At 39.3% G+C, this 24,934-nt stretch overlaps 1 protein-coding gene across 3 annotated transcripts in view; it reads left to right on the top strand.

The window, feature by feature from the left end:
* Positions 1 to 24,934, top strand: part of LOC149188413 (Tetratricopeptide repeat (TPR)-like superfamily protein) — a 226,361-nt gene that overhangs the window by 134,854 nt on the left and 66,573 nt on the right. For all 3 annotated transcript variants that reach the window (XM_089411659.1, XM_089411658.1, XM_089411660.1), the window contains exon 3: positions 11,151 to 11,182. In XM_089411659.1, coding sequence (XP_089267785.1) covers positions 11,151 to 11,182 — 32 coding nt within the window. The remainder of the gene's footprint in view (positions 1 to 11,150; positions 11,183 to 24,934) is intronic.

The raw sequence follows: 24,934 nt of genomic DNA, 5'->3' as shown, positions 1-24,934 counted from the left end.
CAACAAGAATGACAGATCTGGTCTTTTCATTGTAATATACTCCTAGTGGAGATTCATATCTTCTTTGCTGTCTATGCATCATCACGCTGCATGCTACCCATGCTGCCTTTGCATCATCACGTTGCAACACTACAACACAGTCAGATCTGCACTAATTGAGGCTTACGATCACCCAATCAAGCCTCCAAATTTGCTCCCACAGGTTGCCCAACCATCTGATCCAAAACTGATCAAATTCCTTGACCCAACACAAGGCATAAATTGTTGTTCCAATCTGTTTTCGATGCTGCTCCTAATTGTGACTGGTTAGGGCATCCATATGCTGCAACAGCCCTTAACCAAGTCACCAAACAGTCTTCAAAAACTACGTGCTACCCTTGTATAAGTCCTCTGCATCCACGCTATTGATTAGGGCTCAATCTAGCCCCAAAACAGTCCCACGCAATGCCTTTTCAGTGGGGTAAGGGCCTGCGGCCTACCACAGGTGGCTTCCTGTACCCACGGCCTACTGAAACAGAGTTTCCAGCCCGCACATAATATTCAAATCAACCCAGAATTTTGTCTCCTTTATTGAGGCCTTTCTGCTGGTTAATTTTCACTCCAAAACAGTCATAGGAGTGACCTAAACGTCCCCTCTTCCTTCACTGGAAATGCCCTTACCTGCACCCAATAAAACAGAGATTTAGGGCCCAATATACTGCAGATTTAGGGCTCCTATTCTTAGCGTGTAAGGGCCTCTTGGGACAGCGTATGAGGGCTCTTTAGAACTGCGGATTCTCCTCTAGATCTCTCTGTCCACAAAACCCAAACACGTGGAGAGAGTGCAGTGGTAGTCTCCCTCTTAATGCCAGCTTCTCTGCAGAAGTCTTTGAACTCATTTGACTCATATTCAGTGCCATTGTCAGTCCTCAAAATCTTGATCTTCTTTCCGGTCATATTTTCCACCAAGGCTTTGAAGGTACGGAACCACATGAAAGCCTCATCCTTCTTTTTCAAGAAGTATATCCAGGTTTTGCGAGAGAAGTCATCAGTAAATGTCATATAGTAAGAACATCCCCCCAGGGATGTTACAGGCAACATACCAGAAAGATCAGAATGGACCAGTTGCAATATCTCAGATGTCTTTGTGACACTTGAGGGGAAAGGTCCCCTTGTATGTTTTCCTTCAGCCCTTACATACACCTTTATGATTATTTCCAAAATCAGGCAGCCCTTCATGTTCATGATCTTATAATGCTGCCTATGCATCATCATCATGCTGTCCTATATATCATTGTCACATCACAGCCATATAAATCACTGTCATACAAGAATCACTTCCATACATCAAGAAACATTGTCCAAATATCACTAAAGTCGCTGTCCAAACATTATTGTCATAGGAACAAATATCTCTTCCATATATCATCTCCATTTGTCAAGAGAACAATATCACTGCTATGCATAACTGTTGTAAGAGTAAGTGACACTACAATGAGTGCAGAAGATCACTGTCAAAAACTCTGTCATATTGTCGTATTTCACTGTCATACGTACAGAAGATGGGGTCTGATAATAAGCCCACTTGACTACCCTTAAGCTCTTCCATATATCCATTTTTAAGACTCCAAATCATCTACCTTCTAACAGCCCTTGTTGTCCTTCTCAAGGGACTATACTTGGAGCTTTACCAAGCATCTTCTTACAGCCCATTATACCGGAATTGCAAACTGTCTAATCTGGACCATAGTATCTGGAAAATTCATCATTATAAAAGACAAGCACATACCTGTGATAGACGTCATATTTCTGTCCACAACTACATTTTGACCAATGCACAGGACCCTGAAATTTCGGCCCTGGTTAGGGCTTTCTGTGGCTTCTACTACAGCCCACTATACAACCTTCAAACCTCTTTAATTCCTACGTTGATGGTCAAGGGTACTGCGGCCTTCTTCCTACTCCTTGCAGGGCCTCTCGGCCCTCTCAAAACAGACTTTTGTCCCATTGTAAAACTCAAAATCACTCAACGGCCTGTGCATAGAGAATAACCCTTGCATTTATGCTCAGAACTCCTCTTTACAAGCTCAGCTAGCCTCCTTCCTTACTTGGCCAATCAGATCATAAACAAAAGACACAGAAATACTCCTCTTCGCACTTTGGCCAGAGCCTTAAGCCTGCAGATACCTCTTCATCACTACGACTTGACTCTTCATGATTGCAGCCTCATGTCCTTATGACTGCGGCTTCCTTTACTGCCTAAACATATCCTCTACAGCTGCGCTGTATATCTTTCCGTTACAACGTATATCATTGATAGCGTATATAATCCTCTATGTACAGCGACACAAAGGCATCCATTGACTTCGATTAGGGCATGATTATTTCGATGATGATTGCTATAGATAGAGTTTGTTTTCACCTCAGCTCTGATACCATGTAAAGTTTTGTAGATGTTCTATGCTAAGAGCAATTTCACTTTTCTCACAGGAATCATACTAGTAGTTAAGCAAAATGCAGATAGAACATATAAGCAGATCTTACAGAAGACAAATCAGAAACAAGAAAAATGTGTGTGTTCGTTTCGGTGGTCAACAGGATGCTTCAACCAGCAAAGTCTCCTTTGGTCAGCCAGCCCAGATGTGTCACAAGATCCCTCCAACTAGTAGATGAGTCAACCCAAGTCAATTCTACAAAAAGTCAACGCTGTCCTGAAAAGTCAACGCAGGGGCAGCAAGCTAAAAGTCAACGCAGCAGCAAAACGGTCAACCCTTTGACCTCGATTTTTGTGCCAGATAGTACGGCCTTCAAAAATCGAACTTTCCACCAATTTTCAGCTTGATTGGACCAAGCGTTGACCAAAGTCAACGCTGGTCAAACTTTCTGCGAAACCCTAGCAGCAGAAACCCTGGTAGCAGAAAATCCGTACGGTCTGTCCTCTTCGTCCTTCCCACGTGTGGCTGAAATTCGTCCTCCAGGTAGCGTACCCTCTAAGATGAGAGAGGAAGATGTGAGTTGAGTTGTGTTAAAATTCTCTCCAACTTTTCCTGTATATATATCCATCAATGAGGGTGTGTGACACATCTGTTGGGCATGTGAGCCTACATTACAAAACTGGCTGACCTTGCACATATAATTTATTAAGAATAATAAATTCACAATATAAGTTCTGCTCATCGGATTAAGACTATTTTTATATGGATTTTACACCTCTCAGAAAGAGGAATCCAACAAAAATATTAGCCTCTTAATCTGAGCATCAGAACATGGAGTTTGGACCTAGTTGTCCAAATTTAACAGAATTCAAAAGGGATTGAAGAGATATGAAACTCGTCGCAAACCGTGTAATGGCGGGGCGCACCAACTCTTTGTTGTTGGTGAATCTTCTCATCAAGCTAAGCACAGATGTATGATTATATATAAATTTTGTGATGCTTTTTGATGAGTCAACAATATCTTTGACAAAGGGAATTTTCCCTATGTCCTCTAACATCAAATCAATACAATGGGCAGCACAAGGTGTCCAAAATAAAGTAGGATGCCTGTCCATAAGCATTCTACCAGCAGCAACATAATTTGCAGCATTGTCCGTTATGACTTGGACAACATTTTCTGCACCCACCTCCAAAATAAACACATCCAGCAAATCACATAAAGTTCTTGCATCTTTGATTTGATGAGTTGCATCAATAGATTTGATAAACATAGTCCCCTTGGGACAACTAACCAAGAAGTTTATAAGGGTTCTCCCCTTTTGGTCAGTGACCAGTCCAACCATCTGACATAACAGTGCATCCTGTTTGTGCCCATGATGCCCTAAAATCCTCCAGTCTTTGGGTGCAGTCACGCTTTTCCTCTTGAAGAATCTGACCTCTGAAATCATGAAGAGAAGGGATTTTGTACCCCGGGCCAACACTGGCAATAGCATCAACAACAGATTGGAAAAATGGATTATTCCTTACAATGCTGAAAGGAATATCACTCCAGAGGAGAAATTTTGCCATCAACCTATCAACTTGTTCTTTTTCAGTTCTTTTTAGCATTGAACCGATAGTTGGTTGTGAACCAGGTGTGGTTCGAGGAACAAAAAATGATGATGCAGCTACCGGATTGACTGACGCTGCAGTAGAACCAGTGCCACTTGGTCCACTTCCTTCAGCTGACCTTCTTAGTTGCCTTTTGAGTTCTTCTTTGGCCTCTCTAGTTTGCTCTAATTCTCCCAATGCTCTCATGGCTCTTTGGATAAGTTCAGGATTTGTATTTATACAGGGCCCCACATCACGTCCAGGGATTTGTGCAAGCCTGCAAGGTGGTACTTCAACCTGTACACCCCCCCGCTTATCTCCTTTCCACACAACTTGCAATTCAAGTTTTGTCTATCATTCGGAGCTTTAGGTTCACCATATTCCCAGAAAGGATCCAATTTCCTTGGCATGTTTGTTTTTGAATTTTGAATTTGCAAACCTATGGAAAAATAAGGATTAGGAAATAGGAATTTAGGATTACATAATACAAATTACAATTTAGCATTTACAAAATTACAAGTTAATTTTTCCAAAATCCCAATTTCCAAACCCAAGTTACCCAACCAAATGCCAATGGCAAATGCCAAAAAACAATGAAAATTCAAAAAACATAAACAATGTTTAAAAAAAATGAAAAAAATAAAAATAAAAAATTGGTTCTCATAGTCATAACAAATTACCCATCCCAAATCAATGAAAAATTACAAAAAATTCTTTAAAAACAATGAAAAACAAAGTTTTTAAAGAAGCAAAACAAAAAAAAATTAATCTACATACCGTTTTTATGGACAAATTGGTGATCTTGTCTTGGATTTCTCCTAAAAACACTTGGATTCGCTCCCAAAGTCGACCCAAACCCTTCAGCTCTTCTCCTCCTCCTCCGCGCGGCGACAGTCAGAAATGACTTAAAAAATTTCATTTTTTCTTATTAAAAGCCCGCTGCCCGCGCCCTCGGCGATTTTTTCGGAAAAAAGCGTTAAAAAAAAAATCCGGCGATTTTTTGGGATAAAACGCGCGTTTTATGCGGTCTTCCGAAAAAAGCGCGATTTTTTGAAAAAATCGCGATTTTATCGCGATTTTAACAACACTGATCAGAATAAGATGAAGAAAATTCTTGCTTGAAAATCCTTAATCAAAAGTTGATAGAAGAAATTAGAACATTAAAAAATGAGAAACTTGAGTATCAAAACATTCAAGATAAAATCGATGAATATGAAGCTGAAGTACTTTCACATCTTAGGAACCAAAATCAAAATCTACTTATGGAAATTAAGAAGCATAATAATGATAAGTAGTCATTGGAAAACATAATAGGACAACTTATCTAGAAGGAAACATTGAAATCTTTAGGTAAAAATGTCGAAATTGAAGAAAAGGGAACAAACACAAATCCAACCCCTGGATGTTACTGTACAAACAATAGAAATTCCAAGTGAAGATCCAACAACCAAAAAAACATCATCAATGTGTGAATAAAATCATATACTTGAAATAAACCAAGAAAACACTTTAAGCATGATAAAGGAAAATCATATTACAACAAGTCCTTATCGACATCCACATTGTAAGAGCAAATATCTTAACCAATCAACGTATTGATATTTGTTGGGTGATTTAATTGTGAGTTAAATCCCTGTCATTTAATATGTCAACCCGAGGTTTTGTAAACTGATGAGGTATACCTGTACTATATGTACTAGGTGTTTATCTTTCAGATTAGATTAATCTAATGCAATTGAAACTAAAAAAATAAATAAAATTAAACCCAAACCAATGAAATTGAAATCACACTTGCATAAGGGAAATCACACCATGCTTGCATAAATGAAAATCACACTTGCATAAATGAAATCACACCATGCTTGCAGAATTGAAAATTACACTACACTTGCATAATTGAAATCACACTTGTGAAAGGAAATCATATTCACACTTACATGATTGAAAGCACACTTGTTGGAAGGAAATCACACTCACACTTGCATAATTGAAAGCACACTTGCTGAAAGGAAATGAAATGACAAAGCTATACTATGTTACCAATATATACAAAGATATGCAAAGTGTGGTTGATGGGGGCTCTCCATGCCTCATTATGCACACTGAACAACTATCACATCTTGGAGATACAAATACCAATCTCCTAAAATTACAAGATACAAATCCTCTCCAAATTATCTCATAGTTTTGATAAGGACACACATCAAAGCCTCCATGATGCTTCTCCTTTGAATGTGCTTAGCTTAATGATCCATATCTTCCTCAAATATTCTACAAATCCTTATGAGTTGGTATTTGAAATTCGAATTTGTATGAATGTGCTTAGCTTAATGATCCATATCTTCCTCAAATATTCTACAGATCTTCATGAGTTGGTATTTGAAATTCGAATTTGTAGTTAGGATGCCAAGTAGGACCCTTCTAGAATCTTCAAGTAGGCCTACCATATCATACAACTCATAACACTTATATATATATATATATATATATGAAAATATGTTAATTTCCTAATAATTAATCACAAATTCACTTAAAATACTTAAAATCAATGACTTGGAAAATAATAATAATAAACCCATATGATTATGAAAATGGTTACTAAATGTACGGTTATGGAGTTACAAAGTTACAGAATGAGGGTAAAATGATGGAAATGAAGGTGAAAGTGGATGACATTTTGGAGACCCAACAATATCATTGAGGACAAAAGCAATTGACTTATACTTTGAAAAATATTGTTATCTACGCAATTAAGTCTCTTGATGACAATTCATCATGGAAGTGCAACGCTCTGCAACTGATTGGGTTAGGATGGTTATATCATTTTTGGGTTTGAAAATTTTGCTTAGCACTAAGAAGTTCTTATCGTCTCATGTCATCAAAGATGACAACTCCAAGAATAGAGAGATATGCAAAAACATTACAAGCCAGGAAGAATGGTGTTAAGCCTTGCTGGAAATTCAAAGGTTTTTAATCATATTATCATATTTCCATTACATGATAATTACTTTTGAATTTGATAGAATTAATATTGTTATGTTTTCTTTTTTCATCAAGCAATTACAATAATACATGAAGATCACAGAAGACAACAGAACACAAGATATAGTCTCCAAGCCAAGGAAAAACCCCTTAAGGGGAAAACCCAGAAAAATCTCTTCTTATAGAATCAGATCAAATGAGAAATCCAAGACCCATAACCATAGAAAATCCGACTCTAGATGCCAAGCCAAAACTTTCTTCCTTCTAGCAGATTCACCAACAAGAAACTGGAGACAAAAGATGTATCGAGTCGGATCTTCTTCCAAACTTCGACCTTCTTTATTTTCTCCATCTTCTCTGTGATATTTTAGACCAAAACCATCAAGTGTGTGTGTCTAGTTGACCTCCATCCATCCTCTATTTATACAATTCACGAGTGTTCGAACATACATGTCCATTGGGGCAAGGCCGACTTGACATGTAGGCTGACTTGGCATCTAGAGGGGTTTCTGTCCCAAAAACTACATCTAAAATTTCTTTTTCTTTTTCTTTTACAATAGGTGCAAAATAGGACTTTGACTCTTTGACTCAAAAACCTAGAAGCACGCAGAACATGCTTATCTAAAAAGAAATAATAATAATTTTCTTTTCTTTTTCTTTTTACATATAATAGTACAAATTATGAAGACTGAAACTAGTTACATTTTCCAACACTTCGTCTTAACTAGGGAGGTATTCATAATTGTACACCTGGTACAAGGATATTTTCAAATTGAAATATTCTCATAAGAAGAGTTGGATTGATAAGCCATTTGTAAGCATCAACATTATAACCAACATTGTCTTTTGAGGCATAACTAGACAAGCTCTACTTCATTCCAACATTGTCTTTTGAGGCATAACTAGACAAGCTCTACTTCATTCAAGAGCATTAAGCTGGGAGGCCTTACGTGTGATACCGCACTACCCTTACAAGGCACATACCCCATTCGGATTTTCACAAGGTGTGTCCTTTTAGGACTATTCTTATCTTGGATTTCCAAACCTAAATCCTCAAAGAATAATGGTCCTCTTCGACCACTCCTATCTTGGACACCTCTTCCATCATCAAAGAGTGTCGGTCCCTTTCCTTTCTTGGATGCTTTATCCTCACATATGCTTATCCAATCCTCGACCATTCTCTCTCCAAGGCTTTCACTTAGACTTACAACTGTTAGTACTGGTCAAATGACACATGAAGAAGAGAATGCACATGTGATGTTCAAAATCACTTCCTCTCAGCTAGAAAAGATATCTCTATTCCCTTTCGATTGGGGAATAGTTCCTTGCTCCTATTCAAGGAGACTCTTTTACTCCCTCTCAAATATAGAGGGATTTCTCGACTTCCTTTTCTACTTGAGAAGTCATAACCACTAGTTCTCTAGCTTGTTTCGATAATAGTATCAGCTACCAATTCTTCATAACTGCATGGCTCCATCTTTCCTTCGTATCTCATTGTATTGAGCTTGCTTCCTTTCCGAGTATCATGGAGCCATCTTCTTCCTTCGATCCTGTGACAGGGTTCAGGTCATCAATCTTGCACATCACTTTCATCTTGTCATCATCAATGAAGGCATTAGATGGAGCCTTGCCATAATTTTCTCATGAAAGTGATCTTCTTTGTTGTTGTACGAACTTGACCTTTAGGTTATCTTCCTGCACTGCTACCTTTTAATCCCAAGATGAACACATCTTGGGTTCATAATTGCCAAAATCATATGTTGAGCTTGCCTCAATTTTCATCATATAATCCTGCAATATTCTTCTAGGTAGTAAAACAATGTGTTAAACAGATAACCAATAACAATTGTTAATATTAGACGTACCTCATCATGATGACCTTCTTATTAAAGCATCAACATCTTCATGGTCCATCTCCACACAAATATTCCTTCATGCATCAGAGTGCCCAAGGATCGAACTTGATTACCAAGTTACATTTTTCTTCTAGAGGATATACTAGATGTTGATCAACATTGTTATATTTATGCCATGTAATCTTGTGGGAGAGTCTTGATCTCTATACCAAAGCATGTCACATTTCTTCTTTCAGACATCATCCATAGGAAAAACTTTATCGAGCACTTTTTTTTATTCAACTTTTTCTGCAAGATTCTTATAGATATGAACCTTTCTTTGAAGAGTTACCTACAATATGCATACCTTTGCTTTTCATACAATCATCTAGCCATCCTTTTTGAATGAGCTTGCTTCTTGTACCACAGAATTTTGACCATCTGCATTCCTTCATCCTTCAAGAGTATTGTTTCCATACTGGATGGAATATATACTAGTCATAATGCTACTGCCAAGAATCTTCCAAAATGATGATTCTTATAGGATCTTTATGATCCCTTTTTACAAAATGACTCCTAACATGATGTTAGAAAATGCTTCGATGAACAATAATGTGCAATATGGTTCCAATTTTCTCATTCTTTAAACTAGATGATCTTTCACAAAGCAAATCAAATAAGTATATTCTAAGTTTTTCTACTATCATGTGCTTCTATCTGTGATGCCATGCTTTATAATAACAAAGACTCTGAAACGATGCATGCTTACTCATTTAATCATCATTGAACTTGTTAGCATTAATTCCTTCAGGGTCTTCACAGTCAGTGTTGAAAATATCGGTATCGGCAAAATATCGGCAAGGGTCCAAAAAATATCTTATCGGCAATATCGGCAAAATATCGGCAAATATCGGCAAGCATAAAAAATAATTTTTTCAAATTTTTAAATATAGCCGATATTTTCAAAATATCGCGATATTTTGTCGATATTTTCCGATATTTGCCGATATTTTGAAAATATCGCGATATTTTCAAACAGAAAATATCGCGATATTTTCTCGGCGATATATCGTTTTGCCGAAAATATCGCGATATTTTCGAATATCGCCGATATTATCAACAGTGTTCACAGTTCCCTCCTTCCATCATGTTCATTAATTTCAAGAAGGCATTAACAAGCACAAAAATTGCTTTTAGCTTAGCCATCTTTCCATCTTGCTTGCTTCATTATGTACTTGCAATATTCACCGACAAATACAACCAAGCAAAATATACAAAAACAAGAGCATGATTTCAATTCTGTCAATCTAGGGTTTCCTTCTAAGAGGGTGAATTTCTAGGGTTTTTAAATACAAAGCCTAAATTCCTTGACGTTACCGTGGACAAGGTTTTTACATTCAGTGGAGATATCAGCCCTAGGTTTTTGATGTCAAATCCAATTCCACTCTTGCTAGGGTTTACCATATGCCCTGGATTAACTGTAAACCCTAGATGTCAAGAGCTAGGGTTTTTCTATAGAGGGAATAACCAAAATAGGGTTAGGGTTTTTCATCTTTTCTAAGATTTTCTAATCCAAATGCCATCTAGGGTTTACAAACCCTAGATATCAAAATGTAAGATTCATGAACCCTAGAATTTTGTCATATGCTTGCAAGAACCCTAACAACTATTCAGACCCTTAAAAAAAGTATACACACCTCAAAGACTGCATACTTTTGTCTTTAAAGCATTCTGGTCTTCACTTCTTTGTAAGGATTCAATTCTTCAATAATTGTTAAGAACCATTCAATCTTCAATGAAGGTGATCGGTCTTTGGGTTCCCTCGTTTTGTCATAGCACAGTAAGGGATTGTCCGTTTGTAAAGAATGGTTGGAAGCATGTGGAGGGATGAACATAGGCAGTTGTTAGCTAAATTTTCTGTGCTTATTACAGATGTGCCAAGTCTTTAGATGCAGTAGCACATTTTGATTTTATTTTTGCTTTAGCACAGAGGGAGAGGATAAAGATCCATTATATTAATATATACCCTTTCTGCCTTTTGTTTTGCTGATATGAATATTTTCTGTTTACATATGACGTTTCTTCAAAAAGATTACAAGAAAACTTTTGTCTGTAATATCTTATACACTGAATTGTAGGTATCATAGTTCTTTCCTTTCCATGTTGCACCCATTTGTGGTAATGTTCTTAAAGTTTTCTTGTCGGTGGGGTGTGGTAACTTCAGTTTTCATGTTGTAACTGGGCTGTGCTAATTTGTCCTCTGTCATGTGGCATTTGTGTTTTGCAGCTGCTTGAAATTTTTGACAAGGCCATTTCTCCTTGTTTACAGGTGCCACAGAGTTACAACCTTCTTGGCCAGAGGTGAGTAGCTGTGTAGATTTTGTTACCCATCTTGATAGAGTGCAAATTTATTATGATTTTTATTTTTCGGAATCTGGTTCTTTTGATTTAAATATGTGAGATCAGGATAATTGAAATAATCTTTTCACACTCCAATTATGAGGTATAAATATTAAACTAGAGAAAGGAAGAATATTGGAGGGAGTAGACTTGCTTTTAGGATGTTTTCTGCTGATATATGCTTGATTTAAGCAAATCTGTACAGATTTGGCAGCTTCCTTTTCTCAAAGTTTTTGGCATTTTCTAATGTTATTGTCAAGAATGAGATAGTGTTTATCTTCCTTTATGATGTATAGAAATGTTCCCATTGTTTAGGTTGCATGTTTGAGGGCACTGCATTAATTGTTGTTTTCAACCCCATCTCATTTTATGAAGATTATGAATGCTTAGGAGTAATGTTAAATGATCCTAAAGTGCATACCCTTGAAAATCAGTCACGTGGAGGGAATTTTCAATGATAGGGTTTTGACATCCCAATATGGTTTTAACTTTTGTCTGGGGTACTTCACATGTTTAGATTTCTCTTGTTTGGCTAGGTCTCAACATAGTGATAGCTTTACTTGGCCAGTGGGGTAATGAACTTCTTAATTCCCTGCCCAACTTCTTGACTGTAATTCTCACTGGGGCTTGCAACAGTCCCCAGAAAATTTGTAATGCATTATGCAACTATGTAGAATGTAATTTATAAACAGAAGTCTGAAATTTATCTGCAGTATCTTCACAATTCATTCATATATCTGCAATCACATTTAATTTGTAACAGTATATACCTTTCTTCATGAGCAATAGTTAAGCTAATTCTCAATAGCATGAACAACATGCTAGGATTCTTTTCTCCATTTAAACCTAACAGATTATATATACGTAAGATATAACTACAGTATTTCACCACCTCCACAAAAAAATCATTATAAACAGAATCAAGAATTAAATAACAGTGACACAAAAACAGAGATGAAGGTACTTGCTTTTTCAAAAGCTGTCCGTGTTAACTGGCTGCAGAGGAGCAATTTTCTTTCCAGCCATATGAATCCACAATGGATACCATTTTCTGGCCAAACTATGAGGCGAGAAGTGCAAAGGACTGCCTAATGGGTTTTGTAGAATTTTTGGTTTCCTGTAGCCCTCCCTAGTTTCAGTTTAATTTGCATATGGTTTAATGCCCACAGCCCCATATTTCAAGCTGATATGTAAAACTTAATGCAAATTTCAAAAGAAATATAACAGGACTACCTCTACTTTTGTTTCACTTTTCTCTTTACAGCTGATAAAATATTAAGGCACACATTCACAGATTAAATGAGACACTTATTTTTGGTCAATCTCTGACCTTAGAAAATCCCACAAGGGGAAAACCAATATAGAAGGAGTTTTTGTTATTTGCTTTTCACAGAGAAATTAATTACACAGCATTAATTACACAGGGCAATTATTTCTCCCTGCTGATGTCTAGGAAATCGTGCCACTGTTCAGCAATCATTGCTCCATAAATGCATGCCACTGTTCAGCCTATCAGGCCCTCAAACTTTGCCTCTCTGCCTTGAAGTTCTTCCTTGAAACTCGGGCCACAGACCCAGAAACTCAGCCTCGAATTTCGTGTTTGCAGACTGACTGACAGCCCTTGTTTTTTGTGCCACTGACAGCCCCTTTTATGCCTCAAAAACTGCACTGTCAGACCACTTTAAACTGCTTGATTTTCGGGACAGAACTTGCCTTGAAAATCCCACTGCAACAGCCTTGAAAAATGTGCTGTCTGAGCAGAAGCTCCTTGAAACTCGCACTGAGATTCCTACCTGTACCTTCTCGGTATCTGTGCCTCAGTCCCAGCCTGGTGCATACTTGATCTCCTGGATTTTCGGGCCTCTGCTACAGCAGCAAATACGCTGGTGCTCCTCAAAGAATCATGCTGGAAATGTCTGCGTGAACTTTCTCAGAATTCATGCCTCTGTTCCAGCTTTGGGATGTGTGCCAGCTGATGGTATCCTTGCTGCAATACTCAGCTATCTCAGCTTTAGTCTCCTTGCTGTGCATTCTCTCCTTGAGCAAATGTGTCTCATCCTCGTTTTCTTCCTCCTCCCTTGACTTCTTCAACAAATGCACATGAAGAATATGAGCGCCTCCTTTTGTAGAAGCTATCTCAGCCATCTCTTGAAGCTATCTCATCCTATCTTGAAGCTATCTCCGCCTCCTCTTCTCCCACTGTAACAGCCTTGAATAACGTGCTGTCTGAGATGAACGTCCTTCACACTCGCACTGGGATCCTACCTGTACCTTCTTTGTATCTGTGCCTCAGTCCCAGCCTAGTGTATGCTTGATCTCCTAGGTTTTTGGGCCTCTGCTACAGCAACAAACACGCTGGTGCTCCTCAAAGAATTATGCTGGAAATGTCTGCCTGAACCTTCTCAGAATTCATGTCTCTGTTCCAGCTTTGGGATGTGTGCCAGCTGTTGGTCTCCTTGCTGCAATACTCAGCTATCTCAGCTTTAATCTCCTTGTTTTGCATTCTCTCCTTGAGCAAATGTGTCTCAGCCTCCTTGTTTTCTTCCTCCTCTCTTCTCTTCTTCAACAAATGCACATGAAGTATATGAGTGCCTCCTTTTGTAGAAGCTATCTCAGCCACTCCTTGAAGCTATCTCAGTCTCCCTTGAAGCTATCTCAGCCTCTTCTTCAGCCTCTTCTTCTCCTCTTCTCCTCCAACTCTACACTTGAAGAATATCGATGCTCTTCTTTGCGTTTTCTCCCTTTTTAGCCTTCTCTAATGAAATGAAGCCCTAACCCTATGATCTAGGGCTGAGATTAGATCTCAGCTCTTTTTGATCAAGGGTGGAGATCTAATCTCCCATTGGTCCCCTTTCATGTCCCCCCTTCATTAAGAGCCTCCATAATCACTTTAATGTTGTTTTTGTACCTTGTACCTTTTTCCACATAGTCACTTTGTAAACATAAGTAACTTTAATAATATAAAGTACCATGTAATTTTTCTCATAAAGTCACTTTAAAAACATAAAATGACTTTAATATAACAAAGTACTTTGTACTTTTGAACCTCATAAAGTGATTTTAAGTCACATGACTTTAGTAACTCATAAAGTCACTTACTAAAAAGGTTTCTCATGTGTTTTCTAGGCTAAAGGCAAAAAGCACTAGGAAACACTTCCCCGGCACCCCTTTTCTCAACACTCTCTCTTACTGAGGAAGGTGTTTCTCACCGCTCAAGAAGTCGGTGATCCTCTCGGTCCTTGTGCAACTCCTGAATATCTTGATACCTATGGTGTGCTCCCCTGCTCAGAAACTTGCTGCTCTATATCACTAGTAGCTAGACTGACCACTAAAGCATACTCTATGAAACTTGGTGGAAAACTCATCCACCTCAACTGATGTCGTAATGCCCTTCTTCTTCTCCTTGTTGGGACATTGAAAGGCATAGTGACCCATTTTCTTACATGCAAAGCATCTCACTTTGCTCATGTCCTTCTCGGACTTTTATTGTCCCTTTTGCTGCTTGGTCCCACTAGAAGACCTCTTCCTGGCCCTCTTCTTGCCCTTGGCTGAAAGGGAAACATTCTCCCCGTCATTTATCTCACCACGCTGACTGTCATTCTTGGCATTCCTCTTGGTCTCCTCTTGGATAAAATCATCCCACATCATCCTCCAATTAAGAAAATGCTCTCTGGCAACAATGCCATCTATGAAGCCATCCCACTGCTTCAGAAAACTATCCAATGCCGTCCTAACCAATTGGTCCTTAGGGATAATCTCTCTCACTGTAGTCAACTCATTTCTCACCTATGTGATCTTGGTGAGGTATGGTGTGCTTCCCTGCTCAGGAGCCTGCTGCTCTATATCACTAGTGGCTGGACTGGCCACTAAAGCAAAATCTATCGAACTTAGTGGAAAACTCATCCACCTCGGCTGATGTTGTAATGCCCTTCTTGTTCTCCTTCTTGGCGGGACATTGAAAGGCACAGTGACCCATTTTCTTACATGCAAAGCATCTCACTTTGCTCATGTCCTCCTCAGACTCTTATTCTCCCTTCTGGTGCTTGGCCCCACTAGATGACCCCTTCCTGGCCTTCTTCTTGCCCTTGGCTGCAAAGGAAACATTCTCCTCCTCATCTATCTCACCATGCTGATTGTCATTCTTGGCATTCCTCCTGGTCTCCTCTTGGATAAAATCACCCCACATCCTCCTCCAATAAGGAAAATGCTCTCTGGCAACAATGCCATCTATGAATCCATCTCATTGCTTGGGAAAACCATCCAATGTCGTCGTAACCAACTGGTCCTTAGGGATAATCTCTCCCACTGCAGCCAACTCATCTCTCACCTATGTGATCTTGGTGAGGTATGAGGTCACAATGTTAATCTTGATCATCTTGGTGTTTCTTAACTTCTGATGCAACACCGTCTTCCTATTCTCATTGGAGCTCTGGTGAAGTGTTATTAGGGAATCCCACATCTCATTATTAAACTTCTTCCTTATCACATGAGGGAATAGGTGGTTTTAATAGAATCAAGAATGGTTCTCCTTGCCTTCACATTTCACTTGTTGAAGTTTGCCAACTGAATTGGATCAGTGGGAGGTTGCACTGCACTCTCTACAATATCCCACACCTCAACTTCCTGAAGTAGTAACATCATTCTCTCCTTCCACGGGCCAAAATTCTCAGCGCTACTCAGCCTATCCTCCATAGTCAGTCCAGTAGTCATGACCCTCTCAACCAATGCTGCTTCTCAATCTGTGAAAACATAAAGGTAAAAACAACCTCCCTCTCAACCACCATTCCTTGGTATATAAGGTAAGTTTTGGTTTGTTGTTCATTGTTTTAATTGAAGGTATGCTTGCTGTAGTTTCACTGTTTATGAACCGAAGTTCACTAGCAGCTCTGATACCATGTAGAAATTTTTGGTTTTATGTAGCCCTTCCCAGTTTCAGTTTACTTTGCTTATGGTTTAATGCCCACAACCCCACATTTCAAGCTGATTTATAAAACTTAATGCAAATTTCAAAAGAAACATAACATGACTACCTCTACTTTTGTTTTGCTTCTCTTTACCACTGATAAAAGATTAAGGAAAGCATTCACACATTAAATGAGACACTTATTTTTGGTCAATCTCTGACCTTGGGAAAACCCACAAGGGAAAACCAGTCTAGAAGAAGTTTTTACTATTTTCTTTTCACAGAGTTACACATCATTAATTACACATGTTACTTATCTCTCATTGCTGATGTCTAGGAAATCATGCCACTATGTTAAATTTGGCAACTAGGGCCAAACATCACTTTGGACAGCTCTTATGAAGCAACTGATGTTTTTCTTGGATTCCTCTTTCTGAGAGGTGTAGGATTGATCTAAAGATCATCCCATTCTGACATGTACAAATGAAGTTATGAATTTATTTTGATTGTGGACAATTGTCAAGGTCGGCCAACCATCAAATTATCTTGCCCCAACCTTCAATGTTGCATATAAATACAAGGTGCCTCCTCCTCATTTTGGCATCTCATCTCATTCATCTTTCTCTCTCTCATCTTGATTGGGTACGAATTTCTAGGTGTCTCTCTCTCCACACATGTGAAACGAACACTGTCTTTTCTAGCTGTTGCGTTGACCAAATTTGACAAAATTTCAGGAGGCGGCTTATTTTGACCAGCGTTGACCCTGTTTGACTTCAGTTTTGTGAGAGAGACTTCTGTTTGGGCAGGCCGTTGTTCTTGGCACAAAAAAAACCGAGGCATTTTGATCCCAGCGTTGACTAGCGTTGACTACCCTAATTTAGGTTGTTACGTTGATGTTTGTTGACCAGATTTGATTGGTTATTTTCGCACTGTTTTGGGTTGCATTATCTTGCTGTTGGAGGCCGAGTTGACCAAGTTGTTTTGGAGGTCAATTTTAGCCCTGTTGACCAGCGTTGACTTTCTAGTTAAGGCTTTCTGTTTCTGCTGCTTTGACTGATCAGTTTGGGCAAGTGAATATTGTAAGTTGTACTCTTTCTCTCTGCTGAACTTTTGAAGAATTATAAGAATAATTGATCAAGGGTTTCTCCACATTGGGGTTTGTCCTTGGCTGGTGCCATATCTTGTGTCCTCTTATGTTGGCTTGTCTTCTACTGTTATTGTTTATGTTCTATTTGCATTTTACTATCATGTTGACATGATTGCTATACTGGATATGATATTGGGCTAATAAAGAAAATTGAAGTAAAATTGCTCTAAGCATAGAACATACCATTGTTATCCTAAAATTAACATGGAATCAGAGCTGAGGTGAAGACAAAGCCCAAGCAAGAGTGAAGAGCAATCACTATTCAAGAACAAGTCTCAACGGCCTCCACATCCTACTTCAAGTCTGATGATGAGCTTCATGATAAGTCCGATTATCATGCATGTAAGATGTCTCTTGATTTGACCTTAGAAGAGCAAAATGTCATGGATTATGTGCAGGGAAAGATTTCGGAACCTCCTTCAAATGCACTGGTTGCTGTTAAGTCAAAGTACAAGAAGGGTGAAGTCAAAGCCAAGAAGATCATCAGGGATTCTATTCATAAGCACTTAGTTGCTTACATCTTCGATTTAAATACATCAAAGGAGATATATGACAGCTTGGTTGGCATGTTCAAATCTAGCAATGCAAATCAAATTCTTTTCCTCAAGAAGAAGTTGAAGGATATAAAGAATGATCTTTCAATCCTACTTCATGTGGATTATCGGGATAAAAAATGATCTTCTTTCGATTGGTGAAGCTATTGTTGACAGGGAGCTCACTCTCATTTCCCTTGGAGGTCTTCCTCCTCAATGGCATGTGTTCAACACTACTATTCTCAATAACGACAAAATTCCAGGTTTTGAAGAATTGCTGACTAGATGTTCTCAAGAAGAAACAAGGATGATGGAATTGGAGATGCCTTCGAATAGGAATAATCCTACCGCATTCTCCGCTCATGCCAAGAGGAAGAACAATGCAGGTTCAAAGAAGCAAAGTCAAGGAAGACCGAGATTCAAAAATGGAAGGAAGGGAAGATGCTTCGTTTGCAACAAGTTTGGTCACTATGCTAGGGAGTGTCCAAATAGAAGGGACACATCTCATGATGATGATCACAATCATTCCAGGGGCAACAACAACAATCAAAGGAATGGCAGGTTCAACAACAAAGGGAAAAGGAATGCTTCCACTACTCAACTTGGAAATGATTGGGCTTCTAAAAGAAAAAGAAACTCTAGCTATGATGAGTCTAATGTTGTAAATACTAGGCAAAATGTATTTTATCTTATATTTGTCTTCTCCACTGCCTCTCCTCTGGATACTTTGGGAAATTGGTTGATTGATAGTGGTGCCTCAAGGCACTTCACCAGGTACAAGGAAGCTCTTTCAAATTTGATCGAGAAGGATACAAATTTGGAAATTATCCTTGGAGACAATGCCACCTATCCCATGAAGGGAGTTGGGAATGTTACCCTTCAATTGAATCAAGGTAACACCGTTCATCTTCAAGAAGTATTATGTGTACCTGATCTAAGGAAGAATCTAGTGTCTGTCTTGGCGATGGAAGACAAAGGATTCAATGTGGCATTCATCGATGGAAAGGTACGTGTGTGGAAAAGAAATTTCAAAGAAGCATTTACTCTTGGATTCAGAGTTGATAGTTTATATCAAGTTGGAGGAAGTCCACTGGGAGCCATGTCTTGCGACACATCTCTTCAATCCGAATTATGGCACCAGAGGTTTGCTCATCTTCACCATAAGGCTCTACCCGATGCAAGGAAGATGGTTACAGGTATGCCTGAATTCAAAATAGAGCATGGAGGTGTATGTCAGGGACGTGTCGAGGGAAAACATACAAGGGGACCATTCCCCTCAAGTGATAGCAAGACCACAGAGATTTTGCAATTGGTTCATTCTGATCTGTCAGGTATGTTGCCTGTGACATCATTTGGAGGATATTTATATTATGCTGTCTTTGTGGATGACTTCTCTCGCAAAACTTGGATATATTTCTCGAAGAAGAAGGACAAAATATTCTCATGGTTCTGTGCCTTCAAAGCCTTGGTGGAAAATCAAACAAGGAAGAAGATCAAGATATTGAGGACCGATAATGGAACCGAGTATGATTCAAATGAATTCAATGACTATTGCAAGGAAGCTGGCATTAAAAGGGAGACTACTACTGCATATACTCTTGAGCAAAATGGTGTCGTTGAAAGGAAGAGTTGTTCCATTATAGGAGCCACTCATGCCATGCTTCATTATCAAGGACTTATAAAGTTCCTATGGGGAGAAGCTGCCAACACTGCTATGTATGTTCAAAATCGATGCCCTCATCAAGCATTGGACTCCAAAACTCCCGAAGAAGTTTCACCGGTAAGAAACCCGATGTTTCTCATTTTAGAATTCTTGGTAGTCCCGTATACTTTCCTGCCCTGAAAGAAAAGAGAAGTAAATTGGAGGCATCTGGGAAGAAAGGAACTTTTGTGGGCCACAGTGAAACTTCTAAGGCATATAGAATCTATGTGCCTAGTCAAAGAGAAGTAGAGTTGAGTCATGATGTCACCTTTGATGAGGATGCTGCCCTAAGGAAGATTAGCAACCTTCCTATTCCAAGGAAGGACAAAGAAGCAGATGCAGGAAATTAGGGAGATTCGCAGGATTAGCCGATCCCTGATGTTGAAGAACCGATGGATCCCATTGATCCTCCTCCAAAAGGAGACCCTCATGACTGAGGGAAGCTCTCGAAGATGCCGAGAGACATGTTGCATCGACGGGGACATTTCGTGAAAGCAAGAAGCCTAATAGGTACCAAGGGTAATTAACTGCTATTAGCACCATTATTCAATCTGAACCTTGCTCATTCGAAGAAGCTATGAAGCAACAAGTATGGAAGGATGCTATGAATGAAGAGTACAAGCCAATTATGAAGACTGATATTTGGGATGTGGTCCCTAGACCCTAGGACAAATATGTTGTCACCTCTAAATGGCTCTACAAGATCAAGCATGGTGCTGATGGAAGTGTTGAGAAGTTCAAGGCCAAATTTGTTGCTCGAGGCTTCTCTCAAAAGGAAGGTGTAGATTATGATGAGATATTTGCACCTGTTGCTCGCTACACCACCATTTGTTCGATTATAGCCCTTGCTACCTCGCAAGGATGGAATCTACACCAAATGGATGTCAAGACTGCCTTCTTGCATGGTTCACTTAAGGAGGAAGTCTATGTGGAACAACCTGAGGGGTTTGAAGTTCAAGATCGTTAGACACATGTATGTAGGTTGAAGAAAGCCCTCTATGGGTTGAAGCAAGCACCCCGGGCTTGGTATGAGAGGATCGATAACTATCTGATGAAGCTGGGATTTACAAGAAGTGAAGCTGATCCGAACCTTTACTTTAAGGTTGAGAATGATAAACCTCTCATCGCGGTACTCTACGTGGATGATCTCTTTCTGACAGGTGCAAACCCTCTTATTCATCAATGTAAGAGAGAGTTGGCTTCCAAATTTGATATGAAGGACCTAGGACTAATGCATTACTTCCTAGGGTTGGAGGTCTGGCAAAAGCTAGGGGATATTTTCCTTTCTCAAGGAAAATATGTTGTGAAGCTACTTGAAAGATTTGGGATGGTGGACTGCAAGTCCGTGACTACTCCGATGAAACTTAACTTCAAGAAGTTATGTGGAAGTGTTGTCGAGCCCGATTTGGGAAATCCTTTTGACTATCGTCAACTCATAGGGGCCCTGATATCCTTGGTGAACTCCTGTCCCGACATATGTTTTGTGCAGTGAACACATTGGGTCAGTTTATGGTCGAGCCTCATCATATACATTGGATCGCTGCCAAGAACCCCTTGAGATATCTCCGAGGCAACAATCACTTATGGACTGAGATACACTGCCGGGAATGTGAGGCTCCATGGTTACTCTGATGTAGATTGAGCTGGCAGTGTGGTGGATCACAAAAGCACATTAGGATGTTGCTTCTCTCTAGGTTCTACTTCAATATCATGGATGAGCAGGATGCAGAAGTCGGTTGCTTTAAGCACCGCTGAGGCTGAATACATCGCTGCTAGTTTGGCCTCCTGTGAAGCTTTTTGATTGAGGAAGCTTTTTAGTGAGCTGTTTGGACATGTGTTGGATACCACTGTGATCTTCTGTGACAACCAGAGTGGTATTTGTCTTTTTGAGAATCCTATGTTTCATGATCACTCCAAGCATATTGATATCAGGTACCACTTTATCTAGGATATGGTGCAACGGTGAGCAATAAGGCTCCATCATATTGGGACCGATGAGTGACCATGGGGTGACTCACCCTACCCTAGTGGTGCGCTGTGTACAGGGTGAATGGTTCACCTTCCCCTATGATACCCCATGGTGGCATATGCATAGGCTGAGTGGTTCACCCTCCCCCATGGCATATGAGCAGGATGAATGGTTCACTTTCTCCTGCCGACACATACTACCCATGCAGTCCGAGACTCATGGGAAATACCTCTCATCTGGCCAATGAGTAGGGAAATGAGGATAGGGACCTTAGTACTACTGATGGATGCATTGTGTACTACCGTACTTCCTATGCTAGGATGTTGATATTGATCTGGGATCAATGGAAACTGACTACGGGTCAGTTAAGAGTGGTACGATGCACTCTTTGTTGTTGGAGACTAACTTTGGGTTAGTGGAGAATGGTATGATACATTCTCGATCAATTCTTCTTTCTTCATGGTTCAACAGAGCAGAGCAATGGAGTGATAGGGATGGTACAGATTGTCAGAAAGTTTGGTAGGTGATGTTCTCCTTAGTTGAGAGGGAGTGTTAAATTTGGCAACTAGGGCCAAACATCACTTTGGACAACTCTTATGAGGCAGATGATGTTTTCTTAGATTCCTCTTTCCGGGAGGTGTCGGATTGATCTAAAGATCATCCCATTTTGACGTGTACAGATGAAGTTATGAATATATTTTGATTATGGACAAATTGTCAAGGTCGGCTAGCCATCAAATTAGCCTCCTCCAACCTTCAACGTTGCATATAAAGACAAGGTGCATCCTCCTCATTTTGGCATCTCATCTCATTCATCTTGATTGGGTATGGATTTCTGGGCGTCTCTCTCTCCACACGTGCGAAAGGAACATTGTCTTTTCTAGCTATTGTGTTGACTAGATTTGACTGAAATTTCAGGAGGCTGAAATTTCAGGAGACCGAAATTTCAGGAGGTCAATATTTCAAGGGGCCGAAATTTCAAGAGGCTGACTTTGACCAGCGTTGACCCTATTTGACTTCAGTTTTGTGAGGGAGACTTCTGTTTGGGCAGGCTGCTATTCTGGGCACAAAAAAACCAAGGCAGTTTGACCCCTCCATTGACTGCCCTAATTCAAGTTGCTGCATTGAATTTTGTTGACCAGATTTGATTGGATATTTTCGCACTGCTTTGATTGGATATTTTCAGACTATTTGCGCTGCATTATCTTTCTGTTGGAGGTCGAGTTGACCAAGGTTGACCGAGATGTTTTGGAGGTCAATTTCAGCCCTGTTGACCAACGTTGACTTTCTAGTTAGGGCTTTATGTTTCTTATGTTTTGACTAATCAGTTTGGGCAAGTGAATATTGTATATTGTACTCTCTCTCTTTGCTGAACTTTTGAAGAATTATAAGAAGAATTGATCAAGGGTTTCCCCACATTGGGGTTTCTCCCTGGTTGGTGCCATATCTTGTGTCCTCTTGTGTTGGCTTGTCTTCTATTGTTATTGTTTATGTTCTATCTGCATTTTACTATCATGTTGATGTGATTGCTATACTGGATATGATATTGGGCTAATAAAGAAAATTGAAGTAAAAGTGCTCTAAACATAGAACATACGATTGTTATCCTAAAATTTCTTGGAATTTGTGCACAATTCAACAATCATTGCTTCAGAATTGCATGCCACTGTTCAGCCTATCAGTTCCTCAAACTTTGCCTCTCTGCCTTGAATTTCTTCCTTGAAACTCGGGCCACAAACTTAGAAACTCAGCCTCAAATTTTGTGTCTTTAGAATCACTGATAACCCTTGTGTTTTGTGCCACTGGCAACCCCTTTTCTACCTCAAAAGCTATGTTGTCAGACCACTGTAAACTCCTTGATTTTTGAGCTAGAACTTACTTCGAAAATCCCATTGTAACAACCTTGAAAAACACGTTGTCTGAGTTGAACCTCCTTGAAACTCGCACTAGGATTCCTACCTGTACCTTCTTGGTATATGAGCCTCAGTTCGAGTGTAGTGCATGATTGATCTCCTAGATTTTCAGGCCTCTGCTACAACAACAAATATGTTGGTGCTCCTCAAAGAATCATTCTGGAAATCTTTGCTTTAACCGTCTTAGAATTCATGCCTCTGTTCCAGCATTGGGATGTGTGCTCGCTAATGGTCTCCTTCCTGCAATACTCAACTATCTCAACTTTAATCTCCTTGCTATGCGTTATCTCCTTGAGAAAATGTGTCTCAACCTCCTTGTTTTTTTCCTCCTCTCTTCACTTCTTCAACAAATGCACATGAAGAATATAAGAACCTCCTTTTGTAGAAGCTATCTCAACCTCCCTTCTATCTCAGCCATCTCTTGAAGCTATCTCAACCTCTCCTTGAAGCTATCTCAACCTCCTCCTCTCCTTCTCCAACTCTACACTTGAAGAATATGAATGTTCTCCTTCACATTTTCTCCCTTTCTAGTATTCTCCAATGAAGTGATGCCCTAACTGTTGAAAATGTTAGAAAATCAGAAAGGCAAAAAGATTTTCTCTAGTTGATAATTACTTGTGATATCTTTGAATTCTTATTATTTTTCTTATGTTCCTTTTTATCTTAGTTCATCAAGCAATTACCAAACCAAAACACAAAGATCAGGGACACCATATATAGGCACTTAGCCAGGGCTAAAACCCCTATATTGGGGAAAACCCAATCAAGAACTCGTCCTTTAGTAATTCAAATTGAGATGGACCAAGAGCCTAGACCAGTAGACCTCTTCTCCTCCACCAAGTCAGCCTTCTATGATGATATAGTAGTTTCTTCTTATCCAACAACTTCAATCCACTAATTTGACTTACTAGTTGCAGAATTTCGACCCCCAGCAACATAATTTCAACTTCCCAGTGACTGCAGAATTTCGACCCTCTTTTAGCAGCTGCACAACTTCACATGTGTGGGAAAGAGGGAGAAAATTTCGACCTTTCATGCTTGAGAGAGCTCTTCTTTGTCTTCGTTATCCTTCTTCTCCTTCTTTCTTGAAATTCACACTTTTTCTAAGCCTTGAAATTGCAAATCAAACTTGTTGCGTGAGTGACAAATTAGGTTGAGTTGTTGCCTTTATATAGTGATTTTGCGGCCCAGTGTTAGCCCCACTTGTCTAGTTTTGAGGCTGACTTGGTGGAGGAGGCCTAGAAGACTAATTTTGATATAAAATAAATTTCTTTCTTGATAAATGATTTCCAAGAAGGGTTTTTTACATTATGACATGGACAAGGACACTTGACACAAACCCTAGAAGCTTGCAATGGAGGTTTTGACCTAAAAATAATTGACCCAAGCATGAAACCCATGCTTTAATAAGTCAATTTTAATAATAATAAAATTTCATTTTCTTTCTTTTGACAAATACATTATATTGTGACTTAAATACATTTATGAAGACCGAACCTAGTTACATTCTTCAACACTCCCTCTTAACTAGGGAGGTATTCATAAT

The sequence above is a fragment of the Pinus tabuliformis genome, chromosome 3_1, assembly GCF_031772625.1.
Source record: "Pinus tabuliformis cultivar Carrire ecotype Pingquan chromosome 3_1, CPIR1, whole genome shotgun sequence".
NCBI classification, from domain to species: domain Eukaryota; kingdom Viridiplantae; phylum Streptophyta; class Pinopsida; order Pinales; family Pinaceae; genus Pinus; species Pinus tabuliformis.
The sequence above is the reverse complement of the archived record's forward strand: the minus strand, read 5'-3'. Positions and strand labels throughout refer to the sequence as shown.